Below are 15,371 nucleotides of genomic sequence, written 5' to 3' on the forward strand. Positions count from 1 at the left end.
AAAACCATTATTAATAAAATAAAGATATGTATTAATGCCAACATAAAAAATAAAAAATAAAACTTAATTAATAGAAAAAGCAAATATTATTGCTAAAGAGATCAATTGCTAAAAGACTTTATCTACTATTATTTCAAATTGTGTTAGATTATATTGGCATTCATATAATGTCATTTCTATTGAAGATAACTAATAGTAATAAAGAACACACATTCTAAGGTCACACCAACTATAACACACCAATGTTCCAAGCAAAAAAATTGCTATTACTCTTAATTAAAGTTTTTTGAATAGTTTAAAATTCAAATTCCAATCAATGTAGAAGCAACTTATTGTATGGAGATTGAAAGAATACAACCTAATTAACTCAACAATTAGATTGTACAAGATAATATCAACATACTAGTAATTGACAAAAAATATCAATTATTACTAAATTAGGAAATAAATGCAATTGCCAAACATTGATGTGAATCATTATATGGATTGGAACCAAAATTACCATAAATGATTGTATAGTAAGAGAATCCAATTTGAAGAGTTTAATTTGTATAGTATAAGAATCCAATTTGGAGGGTTTGATTTGATTGAGTTTAAATTGGAACTCCATTATTTGAAATAAATTCGATTAGGCTATTCCAATTTTTGATTAGGTATAGATTGAATCTTAGGATTGACTAAACCAAACCAAACAGCGCCCAATGTAGGAAGACAAATGTGCCTAATCAGCCATTGCCACAAGCCCTAATCTCGTCCACCTTCCATGCAGCCTCACCGATCGTAGCAACGCAGCTGGAGACTCCCAAGGTGACAGATCCATCACCGCACGGTGTTTTGCATATTTTCAAGTTTAGAGCCGACGTCGACGAGTTTCGCAGGGCGAGGGGAGGAAGCAGAAGAAGTTGTGGCCGGTTTGCGGCGGAAGGTTTGCATTGGGTCGAGCTCATGGAGCGAGCTCTTGCGCGCTTGTTGCTGCGGACCCACGCCATCCGCGGGTCCCGGATCGCGCTTCGTCAGGTGCGGGTTGGAAGCGAGGAACACGAGGAATTGTCTCGTCTGTTTTCTTATTGATTGAAGTTTGTGATGGTTTGGTTGTGTATGGCTCTGCATTGTTAGTTTGCGTTTTGCCCTTGGAGATGTAATCGTGAAGGAGAGGTAACGAGAGAGAAGTTTTTGATGTGCGTGCATTTGTAATCGTGATTGCAGAGGGGATCTTCGAGAACGTTACCACAATTACGGCATTGTGTTGCTGCTTTTTCTTCAGGTGGTTACTTTGTTCTTCTCAGGTTGTAGATTGGTAATACACCTCGCCGTGCGGATACGGTTTAGGTTTCGATGTCGTTTTTGCTGGCAGTGAATTGTAATTTGATGAAATTAAGTTTTGCTGTGATTTTAGTGTACAGTAAATCATTGTGTGGATTGAATGCATTGAGCTCATTCGATTTCTATGGGCTTATGGATTGCTTCTCACAACTCTGTTTATGTCGTAATTGTTGGCAGATATCTTCCCGCGAAATGGTTTGAGGTATAATCCGATGGAATCCTGTTCTCTTTGTTGTTGATTTGTTTCAGCTGAGGTTATGTTGGACTCCGTTATCTCGTTTAGTTTTAGCTAAGTAGCAGGGAATTGCCCTTTCATGTATTTAGATATGATGGTCTGAATTTAGTTTATCTTGTTGCATGATAAGTGCGGCTCGTTTAGCTTATATCGTGGTCATTTATTCGATAACATCAATTGTTGTTAAACTTTTGGCAAATTCGAAGTGGTACACGTATCGTATAACCGTGGAATTTGGGCAAGAGATCATCTTTAGCCAGGTGTTCATATACCATGAGTGTCTGCGTCAGTCCATGGTAGTGTTCTTGTTGAGTCACTGAAAACTAGTGTCCCTATTATCCATCCGTAAATTCCAAGCCCTCAGTTTTACCTTCAGTTTTGAACATTTGGTGTAAGTTTTTGTATTTGATGAGGTCTATGAGTTGTCTGTGAGGCACTTGTAATTGATCTTATTGTTTGCACTAGTTTCTGAAATTAGCTAGCAACGAGAAGTATAGGTGCTGAAGGACTTACATGATCATCGTGGGCTATATGTTTCTTGCAATAAGGCATGCCTGTGTATACTCATCTAGTTCAGTGAGACAGATACATTTACACAATGCAGGATGTTAATTACAAGGTCGCGGCAAGGCTTTTGGTGAATTTAACTGACCGCTTTATCACCACATAATATGTAGGGTTCTGTTTGCTGCTAAGACAAGGCCAGCTTGGCTGGGGTGGAACAGAGGCTATGCAGATGTAAAGGGTGATAATGAATTTCATATCTATATAGCACCACATTAATTACCTGTGTCATGCCCAACCATTATTGTTCCGGAAGCAATCCTTCTCTTGTATGTCCAGCCATTCTGATGATTCTGGAATGTCAAAACTGAGCAAACTTAAGATTGTCCAAAGCGGTGCTTGATTAAAAATAATATGCTTGGAGAGCGCTATCGAAATATTGTTTTCACGTTTCTGCAAGTGTGTGTTAATAATCCATGGCAAACATCTATTGGAACTGTACACGGATGTTGTAATGAACAAAAATTTAACATTAAGGTTTGAGATGTATTCTGGTACTCCTCGGGTCACTTACTCTTGCAATTGATTGTATGCGAAGACTAAAAAGTCGTTGCAATGTCCTCGAATTTGTTACTTTCAGGTGCCCCCAACGAAATCGTTGTTCCGTTCATGGGAGATTCAGTGCCAGATGGCAACCTTGCTTCAGTATTGAAGAGTAAGCAGCTGCAATCTGCGCGAGATTGTTTTCGTGTGTTTAGACTGCCCCACGCCAGAACATCATGCATGAATCGTTGTAACAGTTTGGGTTTGATGGTTGGAAAAGCTATTGATGATTTTGGCGTATCCAGACATTTAATTTGTCTTTTATTGGTCAAATATGAGATTTCTCAGAAATGGCTAATCTCTGCATTATTTAGAAATACCTAGTAGTGGTTGCGCGCTTCTAAAAACACTGAGGTAAAAGTTTTTTGGTACGTTCCATGATAACTGAACCAGTGTCATGTCGTGGTGGTCCCCATGGCAAAGAGCACATATGTGCTCTATTCATATGTTTTGTGTAGACACATTCCTTCTGATTTTGGAATTGACTTTATGTTTCACCTAGTGTGTTGCTGATTGTGGGATTCCAGATGTCGGGGATTCCGTGGTGGTTGATGAGATTGTTGCCCAGATTGAGACCGATAAGGTCTGTTCATGTCTATTCTTGACGTTCTTCAAGAGAAATGTCAATTTGTTGAATCATATCCAAGCGGCCCTCGAAGACTACGAAAACAGTCAGTTCAACTGATGCCCTCTAACTGATGACAATTCTTTTGACCAAAACATTCATTTTCCGTCTTCTTACCAGGTTACAATCGATGTGCGAAGCTCAGTCGCTGGAAGAATCGAACAGGTACTATTTATTTGCCTGTGTGGAGTGTTAAGTTCGACAGGTGCATCCAACTTTCATTCGCTTCTGACATGGTTTTATCCGGCAGGAGGTTAAAGTAAACCAGATAGCAGTTATATTAGATTCTAGTTGTAGTTCAATTATAATTGTTGGTTATGTTTTTTCAGGAGTAGAAAAAGCATCAACTATAGGCTCAATTCATCTTCCAATGTCTATTGAACATAGTAGTCCTGCTTCTTCAGCAATAGTCCAATGTCTTCATAATATTGTGGTATCAGACAGGTTGATTGTTACAATCGAAGATTGTGGCCTAGTTCGGTTCACATTTTGTCCAGATTACTGGATGAATGACTGAACAATGTGCAGATTTCTGTCGTTCTCCCAGCACTGTTGATAATTTATTAACAGGGTTGGTATGGGTTTTTTCTATGGATGCACATAGATCTGTCCTATGATATCTGTAGTACTACGGTCGTATACTTAGCATATTTGGAGGTGTGTTGCTCTTGCATGCGTAATTATCTGCAAGTACGCTAAGGCACTAATTCAAAGCTGCAGTGGTATCACAGATTTTAGCCAGACAAGGAGACACAGTTACTCCTGGAACGAAAGTTGCAATTGTGGCCATAGGAGAACCTAGGGCTGCGTCTCCTCCTGGTCCTACAGCATTTACCACTCCATCTCCGAGAGCACCAGCAGCAGCATCTCCTGCAGTAACAGTAGCTCCTCCGCCACCAAAACCAGGACCAGTAAAGGTTGATGCTGCTGCTGCTGCTTCGCCCAAAGCTGATGACCTTTCATCACCTAAACGTGCAGCAATACCTCAGCTTCAGGGCGGAGAGCGAAGGGTACTAGTGTTTCTGCATTCTGTTCTTCAAGTAAATGAATCTCGCAGATTGTACTTAGGGACAGAGATATGGTATCAGTTGACATCCATGTTCCATTTTGACAGGTTCCAATGACTAGGTTACGAAAACGAGTGGCTACTCGATTGAAGGATTCTCAAAACACTTTTGCGCTCCTCACAACTTTCAACGAGCTTGATATGTAAGTTTCTTTCTTGAAAATTCTTGCTAAGTAGTTGTTCAGATGAAGCTTAGATCCGAGCCCTTGATTTGTTCTTCCTGTTACAGTATTATCTTTTTCTAATGTTTTACATATTTTGAGGCTCAGATGTTTCTGTGTTTGCAGGGGTAACCTGATGGAGTTGCGTTCTCAACATAAGGACACGTTTCTGGAAAAGCATGGTGTGAAACTAGGATTTATGTCTGGGTTTGTGAAGGTGATGACACCTTTCTTTATGTTTTATGGACTGTCCTAGATCTGATCATTTTCTTCGCTGTTATCATAGCCAATGACTAGACAATGCGTAAAATGCAGTTCAGAATCTACAGAAATGTGTAGTTTAATTATGCTGCGCATACAAATGGCACATTTATAACTGGAAGCTAGTTTTCCCGCTCGACATTCCTCCGCTGGTGTTTTTCCACTTTCGGTGTGAATACTGGGAGTCTATTGACTGGCTCGCATGCGCTTTATTGTGGAATCTAGGCAGCTGTGAGTGCACTTAAGCAATTTCCTGCAGTAAATGCGGTAATCGATGGAGATGATATCATATACAGAGACTACATTGACATCAGCATTGCTGTTGGAACTAAAAAGGTTTCAGAACTTCATAAACAATAGTTTATACATATTTTTAAAACACCAGCACTTATGCTTATGAGCACCTGTGGGAATTTTGGTTTTGTTCTCAGACCGTTCATAACTTTCCTTATTACAGCACGTGATGGACTGAACTAGGATATTTAATGATGCGTGCATCTTCTTCGTTCAGGGACTTGTGGTGCCTGTTCTTCGAGGGGTCGATGGCATGAACTTTGCACAGATAGAGAAAATGATAAACATGTTAGGGAAGAAGGCTAATGATGGGAGCATAACCATTGATGATATGGCGGGAGGAACTTTTACTATCTCTAATGGTGGTGTTTATGGGAGTCTCATAAGCACTCCTATTATCAACCCTCCTCAAGTTGGTCAATTTCTTTCTCGACAACTCTTTTGAATATCCTCTTGTTATAATTAACTGGCAGCGAAACCGAAATGCAAATGTTTATTTCCGAAATTCCAGGTTGTTCCTAGAATCGATACTAATCGAAAATTGTTAAGACCACTAGTTTTAATTAATCGTTTAAGTTCTACAAATTTTGTCGGACTGGGTCTGAGTGGATTGAACCGTTTATTTGTGTGTTTCGAACTTTAGTGTTCAGAATTTAGGCCTTCCAAATAATGACGGGTTTTATGTTGTGATGCAGTCCGCAATTCTGGGAATGCACTCTATTGTGAAGCGCCCAATGGTTGTTGGAAAGGACATTATTGCTAGACCTATGATGTATGTGGCACTCACGTATGATCACAGGCTTATAGATGGGCGAGAAGCTGTCTTATTTCTCCGTGCGGTGAAAGATAATGTGGAAGATCCGAGACGTCTACTTCTAGATATTTAAGGTAGTTGAAAAACTAAAGGTTTGATGTTAGGCTCACGGATGGAAGAAGGGCCAATTTCTTGGCACTCTTTGTTGAGAAATGAGGGTGAGAAGTTGCATAACACCAGTTCACGATGTACGGAGGTGTTTGGATCAGAAATCGTGATTTTGGATGGAAGGTTGGTATCTGTGTAAGTTGCCATAGTTCTTAAATTGATTTTGCACTTTAATAACAGTCCTTGAACAAAGTGTGAATTCAAGTGCTGGGCGTTCCTGCTTGGGGTTCGTATTGCTAAATCAGCACTTTCTGCTCCAACCTTTACAAAGATATGCTGTCAAACTTTCTGCATCCTAGCAGAATCCTAGGACTAGTAAGACCATTACTGAAGCAGCGCTTGTCACTGATACTTGAAAATAATGTACTACTTACAACGAAGGAATGACAAGGAACAAGACTGGCCACACATTTTTAAAAGATTTGTATCTCAACGACGGGTGGATGGAGTTGAAAACAGTTACCAGAACTAAGTTTTTAATTGCAAGCCGTGATGCTAAGCACCTAGAGTTGGCACTGGACTTGATGTCACTTAGCAGTATGTACCCTGTACATTCCCTTTGAGGTCTGAGGAACTTTGGAATCGATTCTCGCACAAATCTTCTACATAAATCTCATCCACTTCTTTAGCTTGGTACCTGCCCCTGGTGTGGTTGCAATGTTTGCATTTTGCCTCCATGTTTCCATTGCCTCCCCCTCATTGGTGGCACTCTATCACCTTTGGGCGTTGTGGTGCCATGTATCCACATTCCAATTTGTATGTGGCTTTTACACCACTTAGTTGGTATTGTCCCATGGCTTATTGGTATAACACTTCATGAAATGAGGATTGGACTTCATGGATTCATTTAAGCAAATACAACTTAGAAATTGGTGATATGTATATTTTTTTTTATATTATCTATTAATTGTATGATGAAATAAATGGAGGTCAAGGCAAAACATAGAAACTTAGTCCATTAAACTGTCAATTTCTTCTGGAAGAATAATTTGATGAGGCTAAATGTTTATTCCAATATGTAAATGGTCAAATTACTCATTTTATTGATGTGTTACTTAGCAATTACTATAGCAATTTATTTCTTATTGGTCTATAATACATTCATATCCTATTACATCTAAATTATTATTATATTCAATCTAAAAATAACATCCTAATTACCATATTTTAAAACTATTCCTCTACAAACAAAAAAATTATAATCAACATTTTTGCACGTTCTTTATTTAGTAGATTCTTATTAGACGTTCATTAAAAAATTGAATTTAGATTCAAATGAAAACTGTTGCCTTCTATGCCTTTTGAATATTTTGAATCAATTTTTTAGTTTACAATACTAAAATGATATGACCAATTCTAAAAAAACTTTACAAGTGGTGTTATAGATTTATATAACTTGAATAAAACCTCTTAACTTCTTAGAGATTTTTTTTGAAATGACACAATATAAATTAAGCTTCTTTGATAATAATTGGAGGTAAGAATGTTTTATACTTTAATTTTAGGGATTTTTTAAAACCACACCCCAACTTTCTTAAAGCCATATCCCTCTTTTCAACTCATGATTCATTTTTGTATAAGTCCCATGTCCCCTTCCCCCTCCTTCCTACTATTCCAACCATGCCACCATCCATAGCATGTCACATTAAATCCATATATAGAAAATAAAAAGCTCCTGCTAATATTTTTGAATGATATTAAATACACATAATAATCTATATAGTCTATTTAAATAGCACACAACTTTTAGTTTTTTAGTTTTTTTATTTTTCAATTATCTAAACATAATATTCTATAAAATAAATAAAATTTTTATATTACTTTCATATTTTATTGAAGTCCTTCAGATTTAATGTGCATTCTCATTCAAATATTATACATGTTACTATTCATAATAAGCATGCATTTTAAACCTTGAGTTTTTCAATATAATATGGTACTTGCTCTAAAGCACTTAAATATATGAACTTCATAGATTTATTCTTATTTATTACCTTATATACTTCAATGAAATGGCTAAATTTTCTTATCTATTATTCTCTTGTAACATACTGCATAATCAAGTAAATTTAAGAATAATTTGCAAAGAAAATATCATAGAAATTAAACATTATTGTTCAAAATTTTAATAGTAATAGCTAGTTTTTTAATAATTACTTGATAAAGGATTTTATAATGAGAATTAAGTATTAATTAATTATATTTTTTTAATATATGAATGCATGTGCTTAATTAAACATAGTGGTTCCTATAGCACAGTAACTTTTAAATACTTGGCACTGTTACAAAATTTATAAAAATCTCATAAAATTATTTTTAAAAATTCAAAAAATACATTTTAGAAAATTCTTTTAATAGTTTTAATTTAAAATTTTTATGGTCTTATTAATATTTATTTCAAAAATAAAAATAAATTTAAAAATATTTTTTAGAATTTATGATTTATATAAAAGTAATTTTTGTGTTATGTACATATACAATCTTCCTATTACTAAATTGAATCTGATGCATTTAATGTTTACATCTATAAACCAACTTTAATAGCATGATATGAATAATTTGGTTTCAAAATTTCATATTGTAATTTTTTTTTAGATTGATAAAACTTATTGAATTCTATAAAAAAAATACATATTTTATATTTCTTTTTTAAATTTTTCAAGATATATACATTATCTAGGATCTATCAACTCATTCTTAATTTGATGTTACATTGTATAAATTTTTATGCTTACAAAGAAAATTTGTGATTGTTAAGATAAAAAATAAAATATGTTGTAGTTTAGATGTAAAAAAAAGAGAATAAAATCAAAGTTGCTATGGTTGGAGTATGGGAATGGGGCATATGGGATGGGAATGGAGCGGGGAACATGGGACTTATATAAAAATAAATCATGAGGTAGAAAGGGGGGTGTAGCTTTAACGAAGTTGGAGTGTGGCTTTAATAAGTTACTAATTTTATCTTTACTTATAAAAGAACCATATTTAAAAGTTGATAAAAGATACGATGTTAAAAAAATAACAATAATATTGTGAATAATAGAAAATATATCAAATATAATAAAATAAATCTACAACAATATTACTTTTTTAGATGTGCTTGAGAATTATAATTCAAATATCACATGCATTAATAAAAATAAACTCAAAATTGTCTTAACTTTTATATCCAAATTAATAAGCAATTACCTAAAAACTTACAAAATATTATCTTGATCACAAAATTAAGAAAAAAAGTAAATATGTTAATGAAAAAAATTAAAAATTAAAAAAAATACAAGACAATAAATATAGCATAAGGTGATTTCTATCAAATTTTAAATACTGAAATTCTTAATATTAAACTTTAAAATTTATAATTCTTAAGAATTTAAACATAATAGTATTAATAATAATAATAATAATAATAATAATTTTAAAAACTTCCATACCAATAACTATTACTTTTATACAATCTATTAAATACCATATAGAGTACCAACTATGAAAATATTATATTTCATTTAAAATAGCCTTTAATAATAAAATTCGACTATATATCAATAAAAATGATAAATAAATGATATAATTTCTACCTTTTGTAAAACAGTAATTTAAAAAAAAAATCATGTATGATTTATTACTAATATTTTATATAATTTGATATTTTATTTGAATATAGAAATGAATTTTTTTATTAATTTATTTTTCTTCAAATCTAATTTAAAGTATTGATTACTTTATTTTAATTCAAATTTAAAAATAATATTTTTGACAATACGTAGAGTATATTACTCAAAAGATCATTTATTCTAAAATTTTATTCTTAAAAAGTATTTTTTTTCTTATTCCTCTATTATTTTTTTATCTTCTCTTCTTTTTCTCTTTTTTCTTGCTATGCTCTATTTCTTCTTCTAACTTTCTTATTTCTAATATAAAAAATATCCAAAAATATAAAAAAAATATGAAATTAATAAATGTATACATAAATATAAAAAAAATTAAAAATTGTATTGTAAAGAAAATTAATTTTAATCAAAAGAATTAAATTCCTTAATTAATATAATATATTACATAAAATTATAATATATTTTTCTTAATATAAAAATATGTATATATATATATATATATATATAAAGATTTTTTTAAATAATTCTAAAATGAGTTTTATCTAATATTTCTATAATTTTAGTGGAATAATGAAGATTTAAAAGTATTTTCAAGAAATTAGATCATATTTTCATAGTTAAAATTAAAATATATATACTATTATAATTTAATAAAACATTTTTTTAATTTTATTTAAAGATATAAAAATATCAAATTATTAAAAAAAAATTATGTTATGAATTAAGACTTTTAAATTTTTATTATTTTATGTATAAAAATTATATTTTTTTTACTATCAAATTAATATTTAAAAGGAAGATAAAAATCTATTTGTTTTATTACAAAGATGTAATGTCGAAAAAGAAACTAAGTACTGGGAATAATTTACAAATATTTATAACAAAAATATCATCAATAATACAAGTATAATTGCTTTAAAAAATTATTTGTAAAATAGAGATTAATTCATGCATATGTTTAAAAAAAATATAAACATCTAAATTCTCACATCTTGAGAATTGTAGAATATTCCTTCTATGATTCTATATAGGAGCTATCCTTGTATTCACATCAATCCTTGATAAAGATCATTCTTTGTCTTTCAAAGTCATTATTAGTCTTGTCTTTTAAGCTTTTTTCTTCCTTGTATTGAGAATCTCGAAGAACTTTATGAATCTTCCCTATAACACTTATAATTTGTTTAATAGATCAAAAGTTTATAATAAAATAATATAATAGAATATCGATTGTAATTTTTTTATTATGATTTTTAAATGATATTTACAACATAACTTAGAAGTTATTTATAGCTGCTCTATAGTAAATTTCTAAAATTACTTTATTTCTTACTACCTTAACTACCAAAGATGGTTTTAACCACCTTGTCTTTTTAACACATGGGCAGCTAACCACTTTGTCTTTTCACACAAACTTTTCTTTTTTTAATCCATTTATACTCGCTTTTCTTCTAAATTGTTTCTACACCAAATCTTCTCTTCTTGCCTTCTTTTATTATAAAAGTTTTTCTTATCTTTTTTTATAATAATTTATGTCCAAAGTTCTTCTAAAATATACCTCTTAAAGAATGTAAAATCTTTATTTTATTAATTAAATAATAATTATATTTCTAAGGTTAGCATAGTCCACCAATTGCTTTAATTCATAAATTATATTATGCTGTAATCAATAAAAATTAAGAAATATGCAATTTTATAATTATGATGTTGGTAAAATAGATTATTATGCAATAACTATTAGGTGACAAACATGATAGTGTTTAATAGAATGCAATTATATTCAAATAAGAATTAGTCAATTTTTTATCCATATAATTTTTTTACCATGCAAGAAAATAGGATTGTTCTTTTAACATTAAATAGAAAAATGATAAAACTTTATTTCACACTTCTTCCATTTCTTATTTTTTATATTTATAATTTTGATCATTTTATGTATCTAAAGAAATAAACCATATGGATATTAAATAATTTATCATATTTCTAAATTAGATTTTTTTTTAATATTTTAAAATTACAAACACAATTACATAATTATATTTTTATATACATAAATATATATTCATGGCAATTATTACTCCCAAAAATCTTTTGTCTTGCAACTATAGTGTTTGAAATTTAAATCATTTTAATAACTTAAGAGATAAAAACAACTTAAGACATTTTAAATTGAAGTTTTTTAGATTAAAATTTAATGATAAATTGAAGTTGGTGGATATGTTTTTTAAATTGGATTTCAACATACCAAGTGTTTGCATAAGATCACTTCTATACCCAGCAATGTCATGGTTATGATATATTGCCACAAATGTGCAACAAAAAGCACAATATAAATTGATTCAAATCTTTAAAACAATCTCGCACACACAACTCGTTTTCACTTAATTTATTACTGCATCTTAAACATACTATGCATACATTTATTAACAACTTGGCTTAGACACTCCAACGCTGAAAAAGACGCCTCAAATTGTTGCACTATGCGGCGAATCGATGTGGTGAATGACATCTTTTGGACAGCCATTATGGTTACATCTGCAGCCTCGGGAACTCTTCTATTGATCAGATCCACTCCCCCCATGACCCAGATTCAGACCGTGCTCTGAGGATCAGAGAGGGTAATGCTTTTTGTAAACTCAGCTTTGGGAAGAACAACACAACCCCATCACATTCTCAACACGTTCAGTTCAAAGGAAATCAAGTGCACGAATAAATAAATGAGATTCTCAAACCTCCGAAATCAATTAGAAAAATAGCCTCAAATTCCTAAACGTCATCCCCTCTGTCAGTTTGTGGTCTTATTGCCAATCTGTCGTGAAGGAGTCAGCATTTGCTAGTGAGAAAAATGTGCAAAATTCCCACCCAAGGAACTTCAATCTCATGTGTACCCTTGTTATCGTGAGTGCATGGCGGTGGAGTGACCCCTTCGTTTGTGTGCCACTTTGACGCATATACACATCCATGTTTTTTCTCCGGCTTCTAAATCTGCACTTCTATCCGTCAAAGAAAGAGAAGTAATAATTAAGAGTGAGACAAGTTTGCTAAAGAGAAACTTCAAGTAACGTTTGCCTTAAGATTTTGTAAAGGTCTGAAGTTTTGAAACAATGATAAGCACACGGAAAGTTTGACGGGAAGATACTATCAGTCACGCTCGCTTATGGAAGTCAAGTGGTCATCTATATCTTCTGTAGTCAACAGTCGAAAATTTGGATCGGCCTGGCTGACCACACCAACCTGCAAATGTCAGTGAAGATGAGTGAGTTGCACACATTCAGCGTAATCGTGTGCTCAGATATTTTAAAAAATCCCGTAAGTTTTACAGAACTCTACCGAGGATATTTGTTTATCAAGTATCCACTAGTCTGCGATCAAACAACAGCAATCCTTGGTCGACCAAAAACATTCTGAAGCACCCACCTCAATTTCTGTAGGTTTGAAGTCTTCTAGCAAGATACTCTGCAATGCGCATATAGCTGTCTGCCACGTTCCAAGAAATGTTTTGATAATTGTGAGATCTGCGAGTTTCTCTGTCTTTGAGAGCAGGATCCACGAACGGTGTGGTTGATTACAGAACATCTAAAACGTCCTAATTACAATTTAACTTTGCACATTATTGAGAGGGTGTAATAAACAAGGGACCGATGCCGCTCACTTGCACAGTTTCATCGTATGAAAGCTGGGGGTTGTGTTTCAACTTTTTATCTAAGATATTAACGGCTTCTTGTTCTTTTGCTCCGGAGCTGGTTGCCTTGTACCCCACAAAATGGCCGGCGGGATCGCACTTGTACAGTCGAGGTCCATGCTCATCATCCATGCCAATGAACATAGCAGCTGTATAACGAACACCTTTAGGAATAAAGTGCAATACTTTTCCTTCCAAAAAATAGCATAACTGTTTACAGAACACGAGTTTTGGTATCTCAGAAAGAAAACATAACAATACTTACAAACTCCAAGAGGCCGCATATACGCATGTTGAGTGTACACTTGCGACTTATCAGCAAGCCTGTCATAAAACATACCAAAGTTTGACTCTATTTGTAATTTCAAGTAGTACATCGAAGAGATGTTCATTTGAAACAAAGGCACAGAGCATTTGTCAAGAGCAGCGTAAGTCAACCAACAAAAGCTCACCTCTTCGCGAGGTAATCAACGGGTATCTCGTAACCCATTTTGAAGCGAAACTCTGCTGCTTCTGCTCGAGCGCCGGCTACCAGCGACTTGGCATCGCCTGCACATTTACGAATTGGAAAAACGGATTCAATATACTTGCTAGGTCTTGGCTTCACTGATAGCCAAGGCCTCAACAACATACAGGTTAGGTCAACACATGAACAGACTTACTACACATTATCGTTTATGTTACATAGCAACAGGATTTGTGCAGCATACCTGTCATCCCAGTTGCTAGAAGTCCTATGCGCTTGGTGACAACAAAGAGATGCGTGACGCTCGATCGATCGAGAAGCTTGTCCTTCAAGATGGAGACATTGGGTGACAAGGTTTAGTTCATTACGTCATTGTGCGCACTATCTTAGTTGATAACTCATCGTAACAAAAAAGATGACAAATGTTTCAAGACACATAATAGATCATTAGCTTTAAGAACAGTGAGGTGGAAAAGGTTCTTTATTTTACATGGTTGCTTAAAAGAATTAAAACTTAGATTTTCCTCACAAAATGAATACCGTTGCTTGATCATGTATAAATAAAAATTCAAGGATATATGATTGATTTTATTTGATCATACGCACACAAGACTTCACAAGTATAACGAGTATTGGTATGAGATGATTATCGACTTCATACAAATTTATGTGTCCAAATTCACCTCCACATTACCCATATAGTCAAACCTTAATCTTTTAGTTATGAGTTTGACTTTCCTTCCATTTATTCAAAAACACACTTTCAGAAGCCAGTTTTACAAAAGCGAACAACTCTTATTAGGGCCAATCGTTTATCATTGACAACTACGACGAAGAGAGTTACGAATTTAAATCTTCAGCAGGTGAAAGATAACTTGCCGTTTGATAAATTGACATATCTGAGGGTGATAAAGTATAGATTACCGGGACTTTCTTTTGCGTGACAACGCATACCGAATCTCTGCCTCGCACCCCGATTGAAGTGATGCCTGACGATTTGACTGCCTTAAAGGCATATTCTGCTTGATGAAGACGAGATACATGATCTTAGGAATGTTCTTACACATTTCTTACTGTGTATGTCCACAACTTACACATTAACGCGTAGTCAATCACCCGAGTAATGAGTGTGCCCTGAAACGGACTTTGCAAAAATGCACCCGTACAGCACATTAAAAATTGACAAACTCGAAATGCAGAGGGGCAGGAAATGCGTGGAGATCGTTTAGAAGACCAGCGATGTTAATTTTTTTTTTCAGGGGAGTTTCATTAACTCCAGTCATGCTGAAGTTCTACACTAAGGTCACAGGGTGAATAGATCAAACAACGTACCAACTTGGTAAAGACGCCCTTCTGGAGAAAATATGGTAATATGACGGTCATATCCAGCTCCTGTACCTCTACTCATGCTTAAGGGTCAACACGATCCAACGCGCAAACAATCGACTAACGTATGGGGGCCGACTGTAGCCGGAGAGTGGTGCTACGATCTTGCCTTCATTAACCGCCGGTCCTCGCATCCTATGTCACTTGTAACCGTTGCAGACCACACAACCAGTATCTGGAGCACGTTGACAATTACGTTTCAGGGACACACGCATCACAATCCGTTACTACTGTACGG

At 33.6% G+C, this 15,371-nt stretch overlaps 2 protein-coding genes across 9 annotated transcripts; one reads left to right on the plus strand and one right to left on the minus strand.

Moving 5' to 3' along the window:
- The first annotated feature begins 586 nt into the window (after window positions 1–586).
- LOC112284418 (dihydrolipoyllysine-residue succinyltransferase component of 2-oxoglutarate dehydrogenase complex 2, mitochondrial) lies at window positions 587–6,620 on the plus strand. Of its 6 annotated transcripts, none has more exons than XM_090252123.1 (13): window positions 587–1,017; window positions 1,207–1,264; window positions 1,501–1,525; window positions 2,236–2,303; window positions 2,703–2,777; window positions 3,193–3,248; window positions 3,411–3,455; window positions 4,022–4,300; window positions 4,405–4,499; window positions 4,644–4,734; window positions 5,004–5,114; window positions 5,290–5,488; window positions 5,768–6,620. In XM_090252123.1, the coding sequence occupies exons 1-13, from the start codon at window positions 946–948 to the stop codon at window positions 5,833–5,835; spliced, it is 1,242 nt and encodes a 413-aa protein (XP_090108249.1). In that variant the 5' UTR covers window positions 587–945; the 3' UTR covers window positions 5,836–6,620. The 6 variants fall into 6 exon arrangements, with proteins under 6 accessions (XP_090108249.1, XP_090108250.1, XP_090108248.1 ...); XM_024524186.3 differs by having other exon boundaries at window positions 606–1,017; window positions 5,290–5,484; XM_090252124.1 differs by lacking the exon at window positions 2,236–2,303 and having other exon boundaries at window positions 595–1,017; window positions 5,290–5,484.
- Window positions 6,621–12,636: 6,016 nt separating this feature from the next.
- On the minus strand, window positions 12,637–15,282 carry LOC112284451 (proteasome subunit alpha type-6). Of its 3 annotated transcripts, none has more exons than XM_024524242.3 (8): window positions 15,080–15,282; window positions 14,672–14,766; window positions 13,992–14,073; window positions 13,734–13,830; window positions 13,547–13,605; window positions 13,252–13,430; window positions 13,017–13,114; window positions 12,637–12,833 (listed from the first exon to the last, which is right to left on the minus strand). In XM_024524242.3, the coding sequence occupies exons 1-7, from the start codon at window positions 15,153–15,155 to the stop codon at window positions 13,043–13,045; spliced, it is 660 nt and encodes a 219-aa protein (XP_024380010.1). In that variant the 5' UTR covers window positions 15,156–15,282; the 3' UTR covers window positions 12,637–12,833; window positions 13,017–13,042. The 3 variants fall into 3 exon arrangements, with proteins under 3 accessions (XP_024380010.1, XP_024380009.1, XP_073391191.1); XM_024524241.3 differs by having other exon boundaries at window positions 13,017–13,076; window positions 15,080–15,274; XM_073535090.2 differs by lacking the exon at window positions 14,672–14,766 and having other exon boundaries at window positions 13,017–13,076; window positions 15,080–15,273.
- Between the last annotated feature and the right edge of the window lie 89 nt (window positions 15,283–15,371).

Source organism: Physcomitrium patens, chromosome 7 (genome assembly GCF_059467195.1).
Source record: "Physcomitrium patens ecotype Gransden chromosome 7, ASM5946719v1, whole genome shotgun sequence".
NCBI classification, from domain to species: domain Eukaryota; kingdom Viridiplantae; phylum Streptophyta; class Bryopsida; order Funariales; family Funariaceae; genus Physcomitrium; species Physcomitrium patens.